Source organism: Petaurus breviceps, unplaced genomic scaffold (assembly GCF_028583685.1).
Source record: "Petaurus breviceps papuanus isolate PSGF00001 unplaced genomic scaffold, PetGlider_PUasm1.0 90842, whole genome shotgun sequence".
NCBI lineage: Eukaryota > Metazoa > Chordata > Mammalia > Diprotodontia > Petauridae > Petaurus > Petaurus breviceps.
Genome location: NW_027187358.1, coordinates 6,067,382 through 6,089,482, shown reverse-complemented (window position 1 = coordinate 6,089,482; position 22,101 = coordinate 6,067,382). Strand labels below are relative to the sequence as shown.

At 36.7% G+C, this 22,101-nt stretch overlaps 1 protein-coding gene across 3 annotated transcripts in view; it reads right to left on the bottom strand.

Annotated features, from left to right (window-relative positions):
• Nucleotides 1-22,101, bottom strand: part of PLEKHH2 (pleckstrin homology, MyTH4 and FERM domain containing H2) — a 126,071-nt gene continuing 103,970 nt past the window's right edge. For all 3 annotated transcript variants that reach the window (XM_069071598.1, XM_069071600.1, XM_069071599.1), the window contains 6 exons: nt 18,702-18,843; nt 16,611-16,756; nt 14,626-14,755; nt 11,390-11,476; nt 9,575-9,712; nt 1-4,180 (listed from right to left, as the gene is read on the bottom strand). In XM_069071598.1, the coding sequence (XP_068927699.1) occupies nt 3,995-4,180; nt 9,575-9,712; nt 11,390-11,476; nt 14,626-14,755; nt 16,611-16,756; nt 18,702-18,843 (829 nt within the window). In that variant the 3' untranslated portion in view covers nt 1-3,994. The remainder of the gene's footprint in view (nt 4,181-9,574; nt 9,713-11,389; nt 11,477-14,625; nt 14,756-16,610; nt 16,757-18,701; nt 18,844-22,101) is intronic.

The following is a 22,101-nucleotide window of genomic DNA, read 5'->3' as shown; positions in this document are numbered from 1 at the left end:
TGGATTTATAAATCATTTATTATGATTGAAAGGCAGGAAAATGATAGGAGACATCACAATTCAAATATAAAAATTAACATATAATATTATTCTCTAGTAACTGATCACAACAATAAGCTTTGGATTTTTAAAACAGCAGTGTAAAAGTTGTCATTTTTTTCAGAAAATAAAATCAGTTTTTCAACATCATCAATTACAAAAGTTAATTTCTTTCTGTCACATTGTCTTTTTAAAAAATTATCAAAAAATAAGTGTCAATTATATGGTTTTATAGACTAAGCTAAGACATCACAATTTTTCCTTTAAACTAAAAGCTTTTTAGGTTTTGTTCTATGGTGAGCAAAGTATTGCCTGGGAATAATGCTTTTATGTGAATAGCTCTGCCAAAGCCTTTGGCTTATTGTATAATAATTAAGTAATGCTCTGGTAATTTGGGGTTTGGGGGGATTTTTTGCTTTTTGGAGGGGGCAAGGTAGGGGGTTAAGTGACTTGCCCAAGGTCACATGGCTAGTTTTTGTGTTGTATCTGAGGCCAAATTTGAACTCAGGTCCTCCTGATTCCAGGGCTAGTGCTCTATTCACTGCACCACCTAGCCACCCCACACTCTGGGAATTTGGAAACTTCACTTGGTCTTAGACTAAAGTTACTTTAATTGCACCAAAAGGTGACCAGTTTCTTCTTTTTAATCTGGTCCTGTGATTTTGTTGGCATAGAGAAATCCCAGCAAGGAAATTCCATTAGCAATTGGTGCTCAACAAATAGTTTCAGTGGAAATTGAGCCGTTAAATGACTTCTCCTAGGTCATATTAGTCAGGATGTGCCAATGGTGGGACTGAAACCCAGGTCTTAATCAGAGGCATGGTAGTTTATTCTTATAAATAAATTTGCTTGAGAACTTTTTTTCCCCAGGTAATTAATCCTTTCATTAATAACACTGGCATTTTAATAAAAGAAGTCAATGGCATTCTCAAATGCCAAAGACCCTCATGAAGGGAGGCTCAAGCTTTATATGACCTTGGAAAAGTGGGTGTTCCAGAGGGTAGAAATCAACTCTAATTGGTTAACGAGGAATAAGAGAGACTAAATATTACAGTGAGGGGCTGGACCTATTCTAATGAACTTTGAAGATATCATTTACTTGCTTTGGGAAATCTAAAAAAAGAATCTATATCCTCCACAAAGCTGGAGCAGAAGACAATGGGTAGGGAGTTTCACCTTATATTAGAAGTATGATGTAGTTAGGTGGAGTAGCAATACTCAGAATGAAGAATCAGGAACTTTTAAGTGAAAATGATTTGTGTTTGCTTGTTGGGGGAAGGGCAGGAGAAAGGGCTTTTCTTTGAATAGTTACCAAACTAGTAAATAAACATTATTCTCTATCTAATTCACAGCTTTCTCTGACACCTCATTATGGGATGAAAGTGACACTGGATACTTGAAGGCAATGTCTATAGAGAATAAACTCTGACAGGTCAAACAAGGCATCAAGTTCTACCTTATAGGAGTGACATCCCAGAAAATGGGAGGAGCTCACTCACCACCAGGAAGGAGGTGGGTTATCACTTTTTTTGGCTACAGCAATGCATGACAGTCATTTACGAAGGCCTATCAGAAGAGGCACTGGTGGAGGGCACTCTTCTAGCAATCAACCAACCTAGAAACATTTAATATGCAATTACTATGTACCAGGTACACTGTGCTGTGAACATCAATGGGGATTTTTATGTTTGTGTTTTGCTTTTTGGAGGGGGGGAGGCCGGGCAATTGGGGTTAAGTGACTTGCCCCAATGTCACATGGCTAATAAGTGTGAAGTGTGTGAGGCCGGATTTGAACTCAAGTCCTCTTGACTCCAGGGCAGGTGCTCTATTCACTGTGACACCTAACCACCCCCACAAATGGGTTTTTACAAAGTATTAAAGAAGGATTATAATTATAGTCACAGGCTTGTTGGTAATTCCCTTTTTCCATATGTGGGAGCGGAATGCTTTTCTGAGGTCAGCAGATATTCTTAAGTTTTTACAGAAAGTTTTACTAACTACAAGTAGAATGCCTGTGAAAAAGATTTAAAGTGAGATCAGTGCATGGTCAGAATGAGAAAGGGGCAACAAAAAGATATAACAAAGTAAAGGACAATACCAGCAAATGATTACATTTAGGAATGATCAGAGATTTAGAGCCACAAGGTAATTTAGTCCAATCCCCTCATTTTACAAATGCATAAACTGAGGCACAGAAAGGTTGTGAATTGCTAGAGGTCACACAGGCAGTTAAGTGGAAAAGGTGTGATTTGATTCCAAAGCCAGCATTCTTTTCACTCCTCCACACTTTTTACTCCTTACCTTAACACCTAATAATTTTGGAATTTGCTTTTAATTCATACAAAAATACCTCGTGAAAAACGATAAATATATGTCCAAAAGAATAAATACAAATATTCTCCACATAAATTAAAACTGTGAGTAACTACTAACTAATGATCAGGACTACAATGCTTAAAATTTCATTCCCTTCCCCCACCCCAGCCACCATAATTCCAATCTCTAGCAGGAATTTATGTTAAACATTTTATTTTGACAGGAACTCTATACTGCATTGCCCAGTAATTTAACAAGCTTCCTGCTTCCAAAAACCAAGTCTTTACCTCCTTGAGTAACAGCATGAGGTAACAGCAAAAGCTGCTTTTAAAAAATAAATCATCTTTAAAATGTTTAAATAAATAGCCCATGGGCTCCATAAAATGTGGTATCCTCTAAATGTCAAGGGATGAAGAGGGAGGCTCTCAGTGGAAGGTTTACAGGACACTGACCAGCATCCCAGAAGATGGGTGGGCATGGATGACCTGGATTAACTCATAGATTTGTCTAGTCTCCAGTTGGTTCCACAGAAAGATTTCCACACAGTGGGTGGTTATTTAATGGCTATACATGGTTAATGAAAGCTGTTCAGAAGTACAACATTGTTGGGAAGATTCCTTCTTGGAAACTGCCATTATTTGTATTTAAGTCATTTACACAATTACAACTTCCTTTCAGGAATAATAAATTACCCTGGAATTGAAAAATTTAATAACAAAAGGACACTATTTTTTTTAAACTTTGAAGAACCACCCCATGATTTATAATCCTATGTTAAAAATGCACAGGTTAAGTTTAATGTATTCTGTTTTTACAATTCGCTACTAACCTTTAAGACAATAAAAACTCAGAAGACAATTGCTGATTGTATTGGGGGGTAGGGGTGGGAAGGAATGTATGTCCTCAAATACTATTCTATTCAACTAAGGACAGTGAAAAGCATAGGGAACCAAGAGAGAAGAAAGCTGTCAAATTTTCAGCAAATTTTGTAGAGCAACTGAAAGCCAAGGCAAATTGGCAATCACTTTACTTTTTTAAATTTCAGGGCAATAGCATTTTATGTCAGTGAACTGGAAATGTGAAGGGGCATAGTTTATAAGTATTATAGGAAGTTTTCTATTTTATCACACACAAATCTAGCAGATCTAACGTACCGTTTAAAACACTTGCAATGGTTTCCTTGAACTTTCTATTCTATACTTTTCCAATTATACTTTCATTAAAGGTAACTTCAGTTTTTACTTAATTAGTAACTTCTGAGTAACAAAGGTAGGTGAACACTGGACCAGATTACAAAGGGAGGTTATACAACTTCTTTTTCAAGATTTTCACCAATATAACAAATACTCAACTAAATACTGGCAGAGGATTGGACAATTTGATCTTTGAAGGGCTTTTCAAAGTCCTGATTGTATGATTAAACCTTAGTGTTTGTAAACATTTTTATTTTGTTCTACTATAACAAAGTGTTCATTTATATTTTAAATAGTCATGTATAAAGGAGTAGCAATGTTTCATATCTTTTTGGTTTTGAAATATTGATGGCTGTGTCACGCTCTTGAATGCAAACACCTCTGAGCACACCCAGTAACGTTCCCAGACATTCAGCTACTTTACAGTGTTACTAGCTTCTGCAATTTCACAGTAAAGTTGGGCCTTTAGTTGGTCTGTTTTTTAACAGGAATGGCTGGCTCCCCGTCTCCTTGTTTTTGGGCCCTCCTTTTCGAGAAGACAGTAGCGCAGGAGCTGAGAGGTGGTGAAGAGTTGCTTTTTGCTGATGGAAGTTGTTAATATAGCTGGCAACCAAAAGAGTTATTTCAAGAATCTAGAAAAAAGAAAAATAAGAATGTCTCTTATTCTTGTCATTTCCAAAGGGACAAGAGAGCTGAACTGTGAGCTAACTCCACTTAGATATGCCTATGATTTCACCGCTTCCCCTTGTTCCATGTATGGAAAACAACTGGACAAGTATTCACTGAGTTATATGAGGCAGCCTGGCTCAGGAGATAGCCAGCTCTGAGGCCAGGAAAACTTGAGTTCAAGTTCTGTCTCTGACTCGTGTTGGCTGTAGGACACTGGGCAAGTCACTGTTCTAGGCAATTCATCTCCCACCCACATTTCAATTAAATTTTATTTTCAAGATTTGTCTTTTCTTCCTCTCACCTATCTCCTTCCCACATCCTTACTGCTGCCATTAAAAGCAAGAAAAACAAAAACAAAACCCCTGTTACAAACATGTATAAACGAGCAAAACAAATTCCCATATAGGTCACGTGCATCTTCACATCAGATTCAGCCAAACCAAAGAAAGACAAAGGAGCAACAGATAGGGAATTCATACCAGTTTATTACTCCAAGCAGCAGCTAGCAAGGAGGAAGTGACGAAGGACACCCGCACTCCTTAGCCAGTGCTTACCTAATTTGTAGGGTAACAAAGAGGCATTTTGCCAACAATTAAACTCATAAGTTAACTTTAGCGATATGCTTATTCGGTGCCAGTGTAGCAAATATCAATTATGTCACCCCCATATATCATGGTGCAGTCGCAATAGGACTGTCTGTCACTATGATTCTAGGAATTACTATCTAGGATCCTTGAGACTATTCTAGAACTTATTATAAAAGAAAATTATAACAAAATTCACCTCCTTACATCATGTTAAAAAAAAGTCTCATTCTGCATTCTTTTTTTTCCCCAAAAATTTTATTTTAGATTCAAACTCCAGAACACAAAAACAGAATAGAGAAAAGAAACAAAAACAGATCATAGACTTAAGTATTGGAACTTAAATACAAAGTTAAAAAGAAAAAAAAAGCATGTCATGTGCATAGCAGAACATAAGAGAGGATTCAAAATATGTAACAATAGATTTTCATTTCAAGAAAGTCTATATGATGAATAATATTTGTGTTGAGAATTGTTGATTTTTACTTTGTTTACTTGTGAGTTTTCTTTTGTTCTCTGCTGTGCACTTTTTAACTTTCTCCTCCCCCACCCCTACCCCCAACCTCCTCCCAGAAGGCTACAATAAAGTTTAGGTATGTTTCTCTATAGCTATAGAAATATGCATACACATTTATATATATATATATATATATATAAATATATATATATATATATAATCCATATATAGACATATACTTTCCCAAACCTATTCTACTCCTGTTTTTTTATGTATGATTATATCTCTTATTTCCTATCCCTCCTGCCTCCTCTACTTTACTTCTACCCACTACCTTGCCCTCCTATAATTTGCCTAACCCCCTCCAAGGATCCCTCCCCTATCCTCCCATTCCCATAAATTTAAACACCATTTTATACTCCTATTTTACTTATTCCCTCACCCTCCCCTTTAAAAATCCCTCCCTTGTCCTCTCCCCCTTCCCTATGCCCCTACTGTTTTATTTCTTCTGAATTTAGAAGACTTTTATACTCTTCTAAATATATATGCTTTGTTCCCTCTTTAACCCATTCCTGATGAAAGCAGGTTACCAGAACTGCTAGCTCTCCTTCCCCATCTAATTCCTTTATACCAATTCTTCCTTTTGCACCTCAAATAGTTATGCTTTTAAGATGTTCCTAAATGGTTTTAATTTTTAAATCCATATCATTCTCAGGTTTACCCCAATCTTTCTTATAAACTATCCAATTTTTATAAGAATCTTAGACATACATTTTACATACACAAAAAGTAAACAGTGCGTCCTTATGGATCCCTTATAATCAGTCTTTGTTATGTGCTAATATTTCTCTTGGTTCTTATATGTTGAATCTTCTATTAAGTTCAGGATTTTTTTTTTAACAAAGTCTTGAAAGTCTGAGAGTTTATCAAATGTCCATTTCTTTTTCATTCAGGATAATATTTAACTTTGCAGGGTATGATATTTTTGGCCAGAGCCCTAGTTCTTTTGCTTTTTGATATGTTGTGTTCCAAGACCTGCAGTTCTTTAATGTCTCTGATGCTAGGTCTTGTGTGATTCTAATTGTGGCATCATCATATTTAAATTGTTTTACTCTTGATGCTTTTAATATTTTTTCCTTGAACTAGGGGTTTTGGAATTCGACTATGATATTCCTATGAGTTTTCCTCATAGGATCTCTTTTAAGTGGCAATTGATGGATTTTTCCCATTTCTACTTTCCCCCTTGTTCTAATGCTTCAGGACAATTTTCTTTGATTATTTCTTGTATTATTGTATCAAGATTCTTTTTTTTTATTGTAACTTTCAGTCAGTCCAATTGCTTTTATATTTTCTCTTCTTGATCTATTCTCCAAATCTGTTGTTTTTCTTATGTTTCCTTTTCTTTTCAATTTTTTCATTATTCATATTTTGTTTAATCATTTCTTGATCTCTTATAATTTCACTGGCTTCACTTTGCCCAACTCTAATTTTCAAGGTATCATTTTTTCTTCCTTAAGATTCTGGATCTCCTTTTCTAATTGGTTAACTTTCCTTTCATACTGTTCTTGTTTTTCTTGGATTATTATTATTTTCTTTTTTAGTTTCTCTTCTATCTCTGTCATTTGATTTTTGAAGTCTTTTTTTAAGATCTTCTATGAATTCTTTTTGGGCAGGTATCCATTTGACATTACTCCGTGGGGATTTCTTTACTTCAGTATCCTCCTCTGAAGATGAACTCCGGTCATCTCTATCCCCATAATAGTTTTCTATGGCTGGATTCTTTCTCCTTTGCCTGTGCATTTTTTTGTGGTAATAGCTTAATTATTTGTAATCACCTCTAGCCCTGGGCTATGGGAAATGGTGCCTCTTGCCCCAGATCTTCAATTCTTTCTTCTAGCCTAAAACCAAAGTCAAACCTCCAACCTCCTGTAAGCACCCACAGCCAGGGGCTTTCTGCCCCACTGCTTCTACACTCACCGTGTGTGTGCTGGGTTCCTTCTCACCCCACTGCTCTTCACAGCACAACTGGGTCTGGTATTCCTTGTCAGCAGAAATTCCCTCAATCTTCCTGATCTTCCCAGACTCAGACACCCATCTCCTCTCACTATCCCCTCACAGTTCTGGTGGCTGGCCCTGAGGCAGCCTCTCTAACCAACTAACCCCAGGGCTTGCCACATGTTTAAGAGGCTTGTGGCTGTTAAAACAAAACTTAACCTGGAGGTGGTTTACTCTTCACAGGGACAAAACTTCATCCTGGGATTCTTCTTCTGATCTTTTCAAATTGTCTCAGGAGGACCCAGGTTATGCCCCTGTTCTTATTTATATCCATCCACACTTTTCACCCTAAGGTGTTATTTTAACTCTTTTGTGGGAGAAAATCATGAAAGGTTGGAATTTTCTGACCTACTCTGCCATCTTCCCAGAATCCTCTCCTCATTCTGTATTCTTAATATCTATCAGGTAGGTAGCATGTTTCATCAGGAGTCCTCTAAAATTATGATTGGCCATTGCGTTAATTAGCGTCCCCAAGTCTTTCAAAGATTTTGTCTTTATAATATTGTTGTTATTGTATAAATCGTTGTACTGGTTCTGTTCACTGCTTTGCATTGGTTTATAGAAGTCATCTCAGGATTCTCTGAAACTATTCCCTTCATCATTTCTTATAGCACAATAGTATTCCATTACACTCATATATAATCACTTGTTCAGTTAATTCTCCAATTGATGGGCACTCCCTCAATTTCCAAATCTTTACCACAACAAAAAGAGCTGCTATAAATATTTTCTGTATGTATGTGTCTTTGTCCTCTTTCTTAGATCTCTTTGAGGTAGAGACTTAGCAGTGATATTCATTGGTCAAAAGATACATGTACTGTTTACAAGTTTTTTTTGTGGCATAGTTCCACGTTGCTTTCAAGAATGACCTGACCAATCCACAGTTCCATCAACAATGCATTAATATATCTATTTTCTCATAGCCCCTCCAGCATTTGTTATTTCCCTTTTTTGCAAATTTCACCAATTTTGTGGGAATGTGGTGGAACTTTAGAGTTGTTTTAATTTACATTTCTCTAATTATTAGTACTTCAGAGCATTTTCCCATATGGCTATTGATAGCTTAGATTTCTTCCTCTAAAAACTGTCTATTCATATCCTTTGACCATTGTTCAATCACGCTTTTATTCTTAAGTTTTTAAATTGATTCTCTATGTATCTTAGAAATGAGACCTTTATCAGAGAAACTTACTTCAAAGATTTTTTTCTCATTTGTCTAGGGAACTCCTTAAGTTTCCAAGACACAGAGAAGATGCTGACCTACATTGCTATGGGGAGTTTCTTCACTTGGGAGTTCACTGTATCAATTAAATAAAATTTCCAGTTCTTATCCTTATCCTAAGACTTCACAGAAAGTTCATGGGAAGAGTAAAAGCAATCATCCCAATTATATGATTTGTTGTATTTCAACTTTTATTTTCCTACAATATTATCCTATAATACTAATCATTCCAAACTCAAAGTAGGCATCATTTTCTCCCTACCCAGTTTCACATCTCCACATTCTTGTCCTCTAGCACTCCAATTCTTACTCTGAGGCTCTGGGCTCCTGATTAGTGAGTGTTTACCATATCTAACAGGGGCCAGCTAGATGGCTCAGTAGATAGAGCAACAGGCTTAGAATCAGGATGACTCTTCATTAGTTCAAATCTGGTCTCAGACACTTACTAGCTGTGTGACCCTGGGCAAGTAACTTAACCTTCTTTACCTTAGTTCTTCATCTGTAAAATAAGCTAGAGAAGGAAATGGTAAACCACTCCAGTATCTCTGCCAAAAAAAACCCAAAATGGGGTCACGGAGAGTTAGACATAACTGAAATGACTGAATAATAATGACAAACCATATCTAACATCTAAGCAGATCCACTAATGTGCTCCTAGACCATCTTCATGCCATGATTTCAAATATACTCTTTTCCCTCCACCCATGATAAACACTACTATTCCTGACAAAGATGTGTCAATCTATTATTACCTTTTGACTACAATCACCATCCCTGTGGCTTTTCCTAACCAAAACAGACCTCCCTGGCCATTGCTATTATGTGTTGTCTCCCCCTATGAGACTGCAAGCACCCTGAGGGTACAGACTGTGTCATCTTTTTGGTATTTATATCCTCAACACTTAGCACAGTACCTGGCACATAGTAAATACTTAATAAATGGTTTTTCATTCATTCATTCAATGTTTACTTCAATAACAACAAATTAAAAAAACTGGTTTTTTTGGCTGCTGAACTTGGCAGAAGTCTTCCCACTTACCTTAGGCTTTGCCATGGTAAAAAGGAGTTTATCTGTTGGCTTGTCCTTGGAATGTGCACTGTTAACAACCACCATAAAGTCATCTTGATAACCTCCAAAGGTCATAAGGGTTTTGTACATATATGTCACTATTAACCTCTTAAAACAGAAGAAAGCCAAGTTATGTTTTATACCAGCAAAGAAGTATGTAAAATTAATCAACCCAACTGATAATATAAAGGCTAAATTGATCAATACCTTTTAACCATTTATAAGTTTTCATTGGAGCCTTTGCTAGTTTCTGAAATAATTTCACAAATGCACACATGATTGAATTCACAAGATAAAAACAAAGAGAACAATCTACAGAACACAGGGAATATTTAAGCTCTTACTCTGCCTTGTTTTAGTATTCTGCTTTGTCACTTATATTATTTGGACAGTAGATGTTTGATGGCAAAGGACATTTTCAGGATAGCAGATGACACTACTCTGGAGCAGTGATTTGCTGAATGTTACCATTATGGCCTTTATTTCTGCAATACCCAAAGATGCTAAGACAAAAAAAAACATAATGAGAAAATGTGGTTCGGTATTTTGTGATTCTGTATTTATTTGCCAGTGGGCATAAATTTTTAAAAATTTTATTTTATATTTAATTTTATTTTTTTAATTTAAATTTTATTTTTTGCTTTTTGGAGGGCAATTGGGATTAAGTGACTTGCCCAAGGTCACACGACTAGTTATGTTAAGTATCTGAGGCTGGATTTGAACTCAGGTCCTCCTGACTCCAGTGCCTATGCTCTATTCACTGAGCCACCTAGCCACACCCCTTATATTTTATTTTTTAAAAATTAACAAGCATTTATTTTCTTTCCCCCTTCACTTACCCAACCTACCTCCCCTAGGGAAAAAAATAAACAAAACCTTTGTAACAAATATGTTTAGTTAAGCTTTAATATTCTTTGAAACTGTCTAGTAGAGTCTAGTAATCTACACTCAAGATAGTCATTCGTGACTCTGAAGCTATTCAGAAGATTTAAATTCCCTGTAAAACACATCTCAGAAGGGGCAATTGAAGAGAGAATCACTGTATTATTGCACAGAAAAGTATTACCTCTTTTGATGTTCTTGATGACCATAGACTACTGTATATATAGAACCAACACTGATTCTGGCAAATTAATCATTAGATTTTTGATATGCACTAATATGATTTCCATTCCTTTTCAGTTTTTAAAAACAAACAAAAAAAGATATTAAAATATAGATAAAAGTCAGGTTTAGATTAAGATCTTAAGAGGGGATAACCTTTAATTATACCAGTCAACATCTGTATTAAAGCAATGTTTGTTCACTTGATCATAAAATTATATTAGCTAATTTAGCTTGCAAAGAAAAGGTAAGAAAAATAATTTAAATTTCATATATCTGGAGGGGTACACAGTCTTTCAAATTATTAATGTCATTTTCTTTGATCGTGGGAAAGCCCTATTATAATAATTTGCATATGTGCAAAGTGAAGAATTAGAGGTATTACAAGAACCATTTTGGAGAAAACTCAATGATACTGAATTTTTTGACCTATGCAATTAAAATTTCTATTTTAATGATACTGCAATATAATTTGTCTCATACACAGAAAATGTCCTCCTAATGTAATATACTGTGCAAACTGCCATTTCAAGAATCCTAATACAATCATGATTGTAATTTTCTCCTTTTGTTTTTAGCCTATCTTTTTATGACAGGCCTTGTAGCTCAATGGAACGTAGCCAACTCAAATGCTAAATATAGCATTACTAACATCAAAAAAGTTTTGTGACTTATTCTTACCATGGAGTTATATTCCAAGATGCTAATTCCATCTTCATGGACAGCTAACCATATGAAAGTATTTCCCAATGTTGATGGAGTTACTGGCTGTGAAATAGGAGGGATAAAGAACCCTGCTTATTATAAATGTCACATTAAAAGATAGGAACATTTGTCAGTGGAAAACATCTGACATTTTGTCATTACATCAAAGAATACTGAATTGGATATTTAGTCAGAACTATTCTGAATTTCCTCAAATTTTGTCCCGCAATTAGGAAAAAAAATAACACTTGATATTTTTAAAAAATATAGTAATTTTTAGTATTCTGTAATTACTTACTTATTTTTTTCAGACTTGTGAGGTACCAAAATTCTAGCTAGGATTTAAGCTACTTGGTTAACATTAATTTAAAAAGTATGATTTGTTAAACATTCATTTTATTTTGGAAGGATTTTTTTTTTTGCTTTTTGGAGGAGGGAAGGCAGAATAATTGGGGTTAAGTGACTTGCCCAAGGTCACATGGCTAGTAAGTGTTAAGTGTCTGAGGCTGGATTTGAACTGAGATCCTCCTGACTCCAGGGCTAATGATCTATACACTGCACCACCTAGCCACCCTGGAAGGATTTTTTTTTAATGTGTCCAAATAAACATGAGAAGTTAGGACAAATCCTGTGTAGGTCAAATGTACTGAAAGCTTTCAAAAACTACAAGTATAGAAAACCAGCAGATTCTCATAATGTTCATTAGGTATAAATCTGGGAGTCCGGGGAGGCTGGCACTCACAAGAATGAGGAAGCCTTGCTAACTGAGGGTATGGGGGACAAGAATAACTAGATGCGGTTCATGGAACATGAAACTCCCACCTCTGTTATCCCTTGGCACAGTGGACAGAGAGCTGGGCTGGAAATGAGGAGAATCTCTACCTTCTGCCTCTGTCACTAATGGCCTGGGATCTCAAGAAGTCATTTCACTGCTCTGGGCTCTAGAAAATTAATTCTATGAGTGTCAGAGAATGTGCTGACCTGAGTTGGGAGTTTTCTCACTTAGGCCTTCCTCAGTACCAATGAAATCACAGGTTCAGTCCCCATCCCCTTAAAAAATTTATGGTAACAAGCTGCTTGGTAATTTTTTTTCATCTATGGAGTTTAACAAAACCTTTCTCTGAAACTGGCTGTGCTATCAAAGACAAGTCACCTAAGGCAGCTGGATGGTACAGTGGATAGAGCCTGGAGTCAGGAAGATGAGAGTTCCAATCCTGCCTTAGACACTTACTAGCTGTGCGGACTGGAGGAAGACACTTGACTTTTGTCTGCCTCAGTTTTTCTCATCTGTAAAATGGGGACAATGATAACAGCATCCACCTCTCAGGATTGTTGTGAGGATAAAATGAGATAATATTTATAAAATGTCTTAAAGCACCATAAAAATTTTAGCTATCATCATCATGATCAATCTGGTAAATATTTACTAAGGACCTACTGTGTGCTCAGCTCTAGGGATTCATCTAAGAAAAAGAAAGGCAGTCTCTGACATCAAGAAGCTTACAATCTAATGAGGGGGACCACACACAAAAAGAGGCAGGAAGACCTCCAGGGGACACTTTGTTCTCATGGAGTTGAAACCAGGCAAAGCAGAAGATGAAAAGTAGAGTGAAGCCTTCAAAGGCCAGTTTCTGCCCTCTATAAAGGAAGAGTTTGGAGGGGGTTTGGTACTGCTAACCCCTACCCTTCCAATCAGAATAGGGAGGAGACTGAGGGAGGTGGGGTCTGTCAAGAGTTGAGTTAGCTGCATGGTGATGAGATTAGAGGTGATGAGATTAACTTGAGAGGGGCATCTTGTTCCTTGGGAACTGAAACAAGGCAGAGCAGCAGATTATTACCACCATCATCATTCTCATCATCACCATCACCATCACCATCATCACCATCACCATCATCATCATCACCATCACCATCATTATCATCATCATCATCACCATCATCATCATCTTCATCATCATCATCATCACCACTTTTAAGCTTCAATTTTCCCTTCAATGAAACGGGGCTAATATTTGTAGTGTTTGCTCACAGGGCTCTTATGAGAATCAACTAAAAATGTATATCAAAGTGCTTTGCAGCACTTCCCCCCCCCCCAGAACTACATAAATGTTAATCACTAAGACCTGCAAGCAGAGTATGGGAAGAGACCTACTGGGGGGCCCAAATATTAAATGACCAGTTCAACTTAAGACAGGGAGTGAGGAGCATAATGGGGACTTAAAACCTCTTCTACTGTACCACATGGCCCCTTATTTTCAGCACATTTCTAAGGCTGGCTTTCTCATCTCATTGTTGACATATAGTCACCAAGAAAGGTATTTAAGCATATATTGCCTTCTACTCTACTCCTGGAAAGATGTGAGCTAAGTAGTTTTTGTAGAAAGGGAAACAGAGTTCAGGCTGTCATGAATACTACCAGCATAAAATAGGGTTTGAGAAAAAGAGAGGGAATTGGGTATTTTTGTCTAGCCCTTTCATTCAATGTGTCCTTTCATTATTTTGTTTACATTGTTCAGAATTCCCAGAGTCTGGTATTATGTTCTCTCAAAATGAAATGAAGAAGGCTGCCAAAACAGCAAAAACTAGGGTCTTTTAATCAAAGCAAGGGAATTGCAAAACCAGGTGCTGCACAGCACCAAGTACTGGAATGCTCGAGGCAGGCAGAAGAGGCGAGTTTAAGTAACAATAGGAAGGCACAGCCTTGGGAATCTGTTATATAAGTTGTTTTTGCATAAAAATGAAAAATCTGTAGAGAAGTCTGGGGGAGGCTGGGGGTGAGAACAGGGGTAACATCTGTTTGGGCTTGTGCTTGAGGTACAGCAACTGGGAAACTGATTTGGATCTGCTTCAATCATGACATCAGTTAGGATCAAAGACAGGTAGCCCCTTCTGATGTCTGCATTCAACAATTCCTATTTTAGGGGCGGCTAGGTGGTTCAGTGAATAGAGCACTGACCCTGGAGTCAGGAGGACCTGAGTTCAAATCTGACCTTAGACACTTGACACTTGCTAGCTGTGTGACCCCAATTGCCCTCTGAAAGAAAAGCAACAATTCCTATTTTAAAATACATTTTAAAGCTAAATATAAAATATGTTTAGATTACTGCACACTGTTGATGACTTGTAACCCTACCTTGATTCACTGGGTTGCAGCAAGAGTAGTATATACACAAAGATGCAATCTAAAAACCCCTTTCCCACAAATTTCTTACTTTTGCAAAAAACAACTTTGCACCAAAGAATGACCACTTTCTGGCTACAGTCAGATAAATGCGCATACAGTCAGCAGCACTGTGTCCACGGAGGGCCATCCATCTAGTTGACAATCGTTGACAAAGTTGTCTTTAAAAAAAAAAAGAGGAAAAATCTGTAATCTAGAGTACAAATCAGCATTTTGTTTCCCACGAACATTTACAAACCCCAAGACTGTGATGTAGAACTTTTCCCCAGCTGAGCCTAGGCACAATAAAAAAGTAGAACAACATTTGTCTTTAGCGACTCCCACAATCCTTTTCTACGCTCTTCCCTCCTGAATTCTCTGTTTCTCATTTTGAGTGTTCCTGCTTCCTGAGGTTCAGACATAGCCCCGTGCTCTGAGGCTACCCCTACAACCATCCAGGCAGGAAAGGCAATATATTAAGGTAAATTAGTCTAATGGGCTCTAGGAGTATCTGCATTTTTAAAAAAGGCCTTCAGAGGAATTACTAAACAAATGATGCTAAATAAAAAGGAAAAGATGAAATAAGGAATTCAAAGAAGTAGTATAAGGTTTACTTGAACTGATAAAAAGGGAAGTAAATAGATGCAGGAAAACAATAAACAACACACAGACAAAACTTGGAATGCTGTGTAATGAGAATGACCAGGCACTATCTAAAGAGAGATGAGAAAATGCACCTACTATCCTGTATTGGAAAGGTGGGAGACTATGGGTATATAATGCTACATACAAGTCAGATTTAGTCAATCCATTGGTTAGTTTTACTAAACTGCTTTCTTTTTTTTTTTCCTTCTCTTTTTCTTGTTACAAGCAGATAGCTCATTGGGTAGGGAGGGAGGGATATATTCAGAAGTTGAGGTGATATAAACAATAAAAGATATTTGATAGAACTTTTTAGGGGGAAAAAGGTACATAGTTATTAGGGATACTTCCCGGTTGGCCAGCACCAATTTTAGGGGTTGTCATACTCTAACAGCCTCAAGTTTAGGAGTCTCAGAAGATAATTTCCCAGCAAGACACCAGGAATTTCTTTTTTTTTCAATTTATAGGAAATCTTTATTAAAATTAGAATTACCCAAAGGTGGAATGGGCTGTCTTTGTTTTGTTTTTTCACTTTTTTAAATCAAATTTTGGTTTTTCAATAACAAAAATCTATTTTTTTCTCCCTCCCACCAACACCCCCATTGAGGAAAAGAAAAAAAAAACCTCATTACAAATATGGAAGAGACTTGCAGTACCTGCCTTTTGAGGCTGAAGGTATCATGTGCTTTACTCCCACAGCTGGAGGATATAATGGCTGGGGGTGGGGATGTCTCTGCAGAAACCTAGATATTAGTTTGAGTTGAAGTCTGAACTTTGCTGAAAGTTACTCTATGTGTGGGTAATCTGAGCTGAATGGAAAGTGATTTTGGAAATAACACTCAGTTCTTGAACCTAGACCATGTGAATTCAGATCTTGAAGGGGGTTGAGCCAAGATTCTAATATGTAGGCATGCTTAGTTTGAATATGAAGTAATTAAAACCACATGAAAAGCAGAATCAATTAACTAGTAATAAGCATTTTTATCCTCTTTGCCTTATATTGATTTATTTCCATTTTCACACAAACCAGTACATTTTTGTGTTTCTATAGCCTTGATGTGGATAAGAAACTAGTCTTGAAAATGAAAATCACCACCAATAAAATCTCTCTGGACTTTCCTATGAGGATATATTCTTTAAACCAGAGGTTCTTAATCTTTTTTGTGGCTTGGACCCCTTTGGCAACAGTGGAGTGAAACTTCTGGACCTTGTCTCAGAATCATGTTCTTAAATGCATAAAAAAAATAAATAGAATTACAGAGGATGCCAATTATATCAAAATAGAGTTATCAAAAAGCTCATGGGTCCCAACTTAAGAGCCCTTACTCTAAACTTCAGATGATGCACACATACATCGTTAGGCATAAAATACTCAGGAACTTGTTTTTTTCTTACCTTAATTGTTCTTCAGAACAGCCATCTTTATACCTTTTAGGATAAAATTTCTCTATGACTTGTTTTAGTGTTTGGTTTGCCTTGTATTGACAGGTCACTTGCTCTGCTGGAGTTGAGAAAGGTCTCTCAAAATCTCCAATCTCCACCTAGTTGGAAAATTAAGAAATAGAAACTGTGGGATGTCACAGAAAGTTTTGACTTTTAAAATAAATTGAGAACAAAGTTACTGTTGTTATGTACAGAGTATACTATTTATTTGTCTTGATCATGTGACTATAGAATTTAAAGAATGCATGTTCATTGATGTTGTAGAATCATTGGGTTATAGATTGAGAACTGGAAGGGATCTTGGATGTCATTGAGTCCAACCTCCTGTTTTTACAAATGAGGAAGAACAAAGCACACATTTGCTAAGTGCCTGCTATATGTCAGTCAGTTTGCTAAGCACTTTACAAATATAATCTCATTTGATCTTCACAATAACCCTAAGAGGTAGGTGCTATAATTATCTCCATTTTACATATGAGGAAACTGAGGCAAACAGAAGTTAAGTGGCTTGCCCAGGGTCACACAGTTTCTGAAGCTAGATCTGAGCCAGTCTTCCTAATTCCAAGCTCAGAATTCCACCCAGTGGGTCACCTTACCACCTCACTGAATATTATAGTTTGAATTCTACTTTTTAAAATGCCACCAAAATAAAAACTCTATGTTCCAACTATTTTAATTCTCTTAAAAGTGATACTAACTTTTAAGTAGCACTAAAGTACCAACTTGGACATTTATCATTGTAATCATGTAGTATGTATTACCTGCATTTATACCTAGCCTGAGTAGTGGTATGGTACCAGAAAGGTTACATGGAAGAAAGATTAACCAGATTGTATTTGACCTCAGAGGGGATAAATGGGAGTAATTGGTGGGTACGACAAAGAGACAAACTTGGTCTTGATGTCAGGAAAATTTTACTGACAATTAAAAATATCCAAAAAGAGAACATACTGCCTCTAGAACCTTTAGAGCAGGGGTTCTTAACCTGGGGTCCATGAACCCCAAAGGTTACCTGTGGATAGCTTTCAGGGAGACTGTAAACTTGGATGGGAAGAAAAATTACATTTTTATTTTCACTAATTTCACATTGAAACTTGGTATTTCCTTTGATTATTTGAAAACGATTCTGAAATGGGGCCCATAGGCTTCACCAGATGATCCACCAAAGGGTCCATGATACCAAAGAGGTTCAGAAGCCATGTTCTAGTGGTAGTGAGTTGCCTCTCCCCACAGGTCTTCAGGCAAGGACTGGATGACCAGGTGGGTGTATTATAGTCTGGGGTTCTGTTTCAGGTATAGGGTGGACAAGATGGCTGTCAAGTTCCCTTTCTTGTCTTGAAATTCTGTGATTCTGTGAAAGGAATATGACTTCAAATCTTCTCTCACTGGATGCATTGTGTGACATTCATTGCTTTTTGCCTCAGCTCTTTGTTCCTTGTAAAATGTGCATTTATTTATTATTATATTTTTATACATTATTATATTTATTTATAAGATACAACTTTTGATTATTGGAGATTTCTAGGAAATTGTTGTGAAGATTAATAAAATGATTACAAAACTCACATCTAAACTGAAAGTTAGATAAATGCTTTAAAATACAATCTTAATTTATCTGTGTCGAACCACTTAATGGTTTCTTAGGAAGAGAAAATATTCTAATCCTCCTAAACTCTGATTCATACATATTACATTGTTTAAAGAATAGGATGTAATCCAAATATGTTACCCTGGCATTCTCAGCCCCACACTTCTACACTCATGCTCCTTTATTAAATTCAAAGCCTCGTGGCTTAATTTCAGGATAATTAAGAACCTAGATTCTCTTTATGGAATACTATCTTTATGGAATACTGTATCATCTCTACAGAGTGTCAGTAATTTGGAGTCAAACTGTAATTACTGGGCCTGTAATTTTTAAGGTGTTAATCATGGCAAAATGAAGTTCAAGAACTGCTGAAGGTACACTGTTTTACTATACTTAATCCAGAATATCAATTATTATCTGATCTTTGCAAAGGGGCCCTTGAACGTAGAAGTTACCTGAGCTAAAAGAGCAGCCATTTCCACTGCTAGTTCCTTGTTCAGAGGAAAGAGTCCATTTACTATCTGATCATTTGTCTGATACATTAATAGGAGCTTTTCTCTTTCACTCTCCCCACGGACTTGCACTGAGAAGTAAAGCCTGTAAAATGAGGAAGACGTGCATTAAATAATAACTTTGAAAAAGAAAGAAAATGCCTGCTAACAAGAAAGACCACACTGGACCAAAGCCTGTATTTAATTCAATTCATCAAATAGTTATTGAACACTTACTAGGCACTGAGAGTATAAAGATTAAAAAAAAATAGTCTGCTCTCAAGGAGCTTGCAGTTTAAGAGGGAAGAAAGTCTAAGAAACGTAGGCAAATACATATGGTACAAGCTAGAATGGTGTAAACGCAAAGGAAAGTTTGAAAATGCTTTGGAAAAAATGTGTCAGGAGAGAACACTTATACCTGGGGCATAATAATTGTGAGTTTTAAAATATATTGTGTGATGTCATAGCTTAGGTGTTAGGATTCCAATCTGAAGTCACTTTGGCTAATTGGTTCTAAAGACTAGAAACATATGCAATAATAGACAGTCTGTACTTTTCCACTGTCCTAACTCATAGACACCTAGCCTGTGTCTAAAACTCGTGACATTTTCTCAGTACCAATGGAGAGCCCAGGCTATTTGTTCATTGATTATTCCTCACTCTTGTAGCCCACCTCCTTTTTCTTTCTTGCCTCTCTGTTGATAGCCTTTATGTAGCTTTTCCTGTACATTTTTTTTCTTGGTAATATATTACAACTTGCTCATGTTCACCATCGGCTTCCATTTCCATTTGTATGACTATCAACCTTAGTTCTTCAGAGACTGTGGCTTTCTGTGACTTGGAGGTACATCGTGTTACTTCTAGGATAGTAATACTAATAGCCTAGCATTTCAGGGAAAAGTTTCTGGTCATAAAAAGCCCTGTGCCATTTCTCAAATGCAATCCAGCTAGTTCTCCTCCTTTTTCTATTTGATGACAAGTCCACTTCACTCTCCATCTGCAGGGTTTGTCCAGGGTAAAGGTACTGATGGTCCAGGTCTATAATCTGGTCATCTAACTGCGTATCAAAATCTAGAAAATAAGCATTCTTCAATCTAGTCAGTCTTTCATGTGTGCATTAGCCTGAACTCAATTTTGAGTGACTATAGATTTAAGATGTAATGCTCCAGTGCCTGATACAATCAACATTATACAAACAGCAAGCAACTGGAGGACCTTAATATCTATAAAGGAATCCCTTTTTTCCATTTCTACTATGTACAGCACATCTATGAAGTAGTAAGCATGTTTAGGAAGCAGCTATCTCTCCATTTTATTCCTCAGGTGATAGTAAAAATTGGAGGATTGATGAAGAAAGTTCTTTGTTGCTATTTTTTTATTATATGACTTTGACATATGCATGATAGACATCTTGTCAGAAGAGAACCTTTATAGTAGGATTTTGCTTTTCTGAATCAAATGATTTTTTGCAGTTGTCAAGCTAGCAGCGCAGGGTTTATGGCATTCTCCGTACCTTTCAGTCAACTGTGTGACTGGAAAGCTAAGAATAATAAAAATCATGTTCTGGAGGTTTTTCTTTTTTTAGCTATGCCAAGGAAAAGAATTGAACCAAAGAAAGTGTAAGGGGCATTGCTTAGGGTGAATGGCATAAGAATTGACGACAAGGAGAAAGCAGAGCTTCCCAATTCTGATTTTGCTGCTATTTTCTCTTTAAAGAATAATGTGCATGTTTAACTGAAAAGAACAGAAATGGCTAATAGGCAAATTGATACCCAAAATAAGTGAGATAGAAAAAACATTACCTTTGAAGATTTCTAGTCACTGAGATGAACTTATCATTGGTGAACAATAACAGCTAATCTATACAGAGCTCTAATATTTGAAAGTGCTTTCCATACTTGATATTTGAGTCTCACAACAACCCTGTAAACTAGGTGCTATTATTATCCCTATTTTATAGATTAGGAAAATGAGGCAAAGAGACATTGACTATATCTCTATCTATATATCTAAACATTTATCTAGAGTTTAGCCAAAAGTTTGATGAAGGAGTTCATGCTACTCTTATGGATAACATGCACAGAGATGGGCATTGAAGTCGAAATGACCATTTGCAGGATTTGGAATTGGTTGAATAGCAGGGCCCAAAATCTAATCATTACTGGTTCAATGCCAGTTTAGAAGGAGGTCTCTGTTGGAGTGTCCAAGAATCTGTTCTTGGTCATGTGCTATTTGGCAATTTTATTAATGACTTGGATAAAGGCATGGATGGATTCCTTGTCAATTTGTAGATGACACAAAGATGGGAGGGATTGCTAATACACTACATAACAGTCAGGATCCAAAAAGGTCATGACAATCTACAACATTGGGGTGAACCTAATAAGATAACAATATATACACAAACATGTACATTACATATAGATGTATATGTGTGTGTGTAAATATGGTCTCAATGGGGGCTTTGCTTTCGTCAGACCACATCCTAAGTATTGCATTCCGTTATGGGCACCACATTTTAAGGAGGATTTTGAAAAGCTACGGAGTATGTAGAGGAGGGTAACCAGAATAAAAAAAGACCTCAAGATCATGTTAGATGAGGAGAAGTTGAAGGAATTAGGGATGCTCAGGCTAGAGAAAACCTAAGAGGGACATGATCTCCATCTTCAAGTTATTTGAAGGATTATCACACAGAAGAGGGAATCATCTTGGTTTTTGAGGGACCCAGAGGGAAGAACTAGGTGGAAAGAGGCAAATTTAGATTTGATAAAGTAAGGAGAAATTTCCCAATGATTGGAGAAAGTAAAAAGTAAACTGACTGGAGAAGTGGTCAGTTCCCATTCATTAAAGGTCTTCTCATAAAGGCTAGAATGTCCACTTGTTGGGTGTTTTAGAAGAGATTCTTTCTCAGATATGGATTAGATAAGATAGGCACCAAAGTCCCTTACAAATTTAAAATTCAGTATGAATGCACACACATATGTATGTATGTATAAGGAGGGAGAGAAAGGGAGAAAGAGAGAGAGAGAGAGAGAGAGAGAGAGAGAGAGAGAGAGAGAGAGAGCAGATCAAAACAAAATCTTTGTAGATCCTTATGGGAAATGGATCCAGCAAAAGAGACTGACAAGGAATGGTAAAGACCAGTAGGAACAATGCAAAGAGAGAGCAACATCCAAGAATTACATAAGTGAACGGGGTATAAAAATTGTCAAAAGCTGCATGATTTATTAGGCAAGAGAGTCTCACTAACCTTGGAGAAAACCATTTTAGTCAAGTGGTAAGTTTACAAGGTAATGAGATGTGAGTGTGAGGTGGAAGGAAACAGTGAGTAAAAACAACCATTGTTTTTACTTTGGCTATAAAA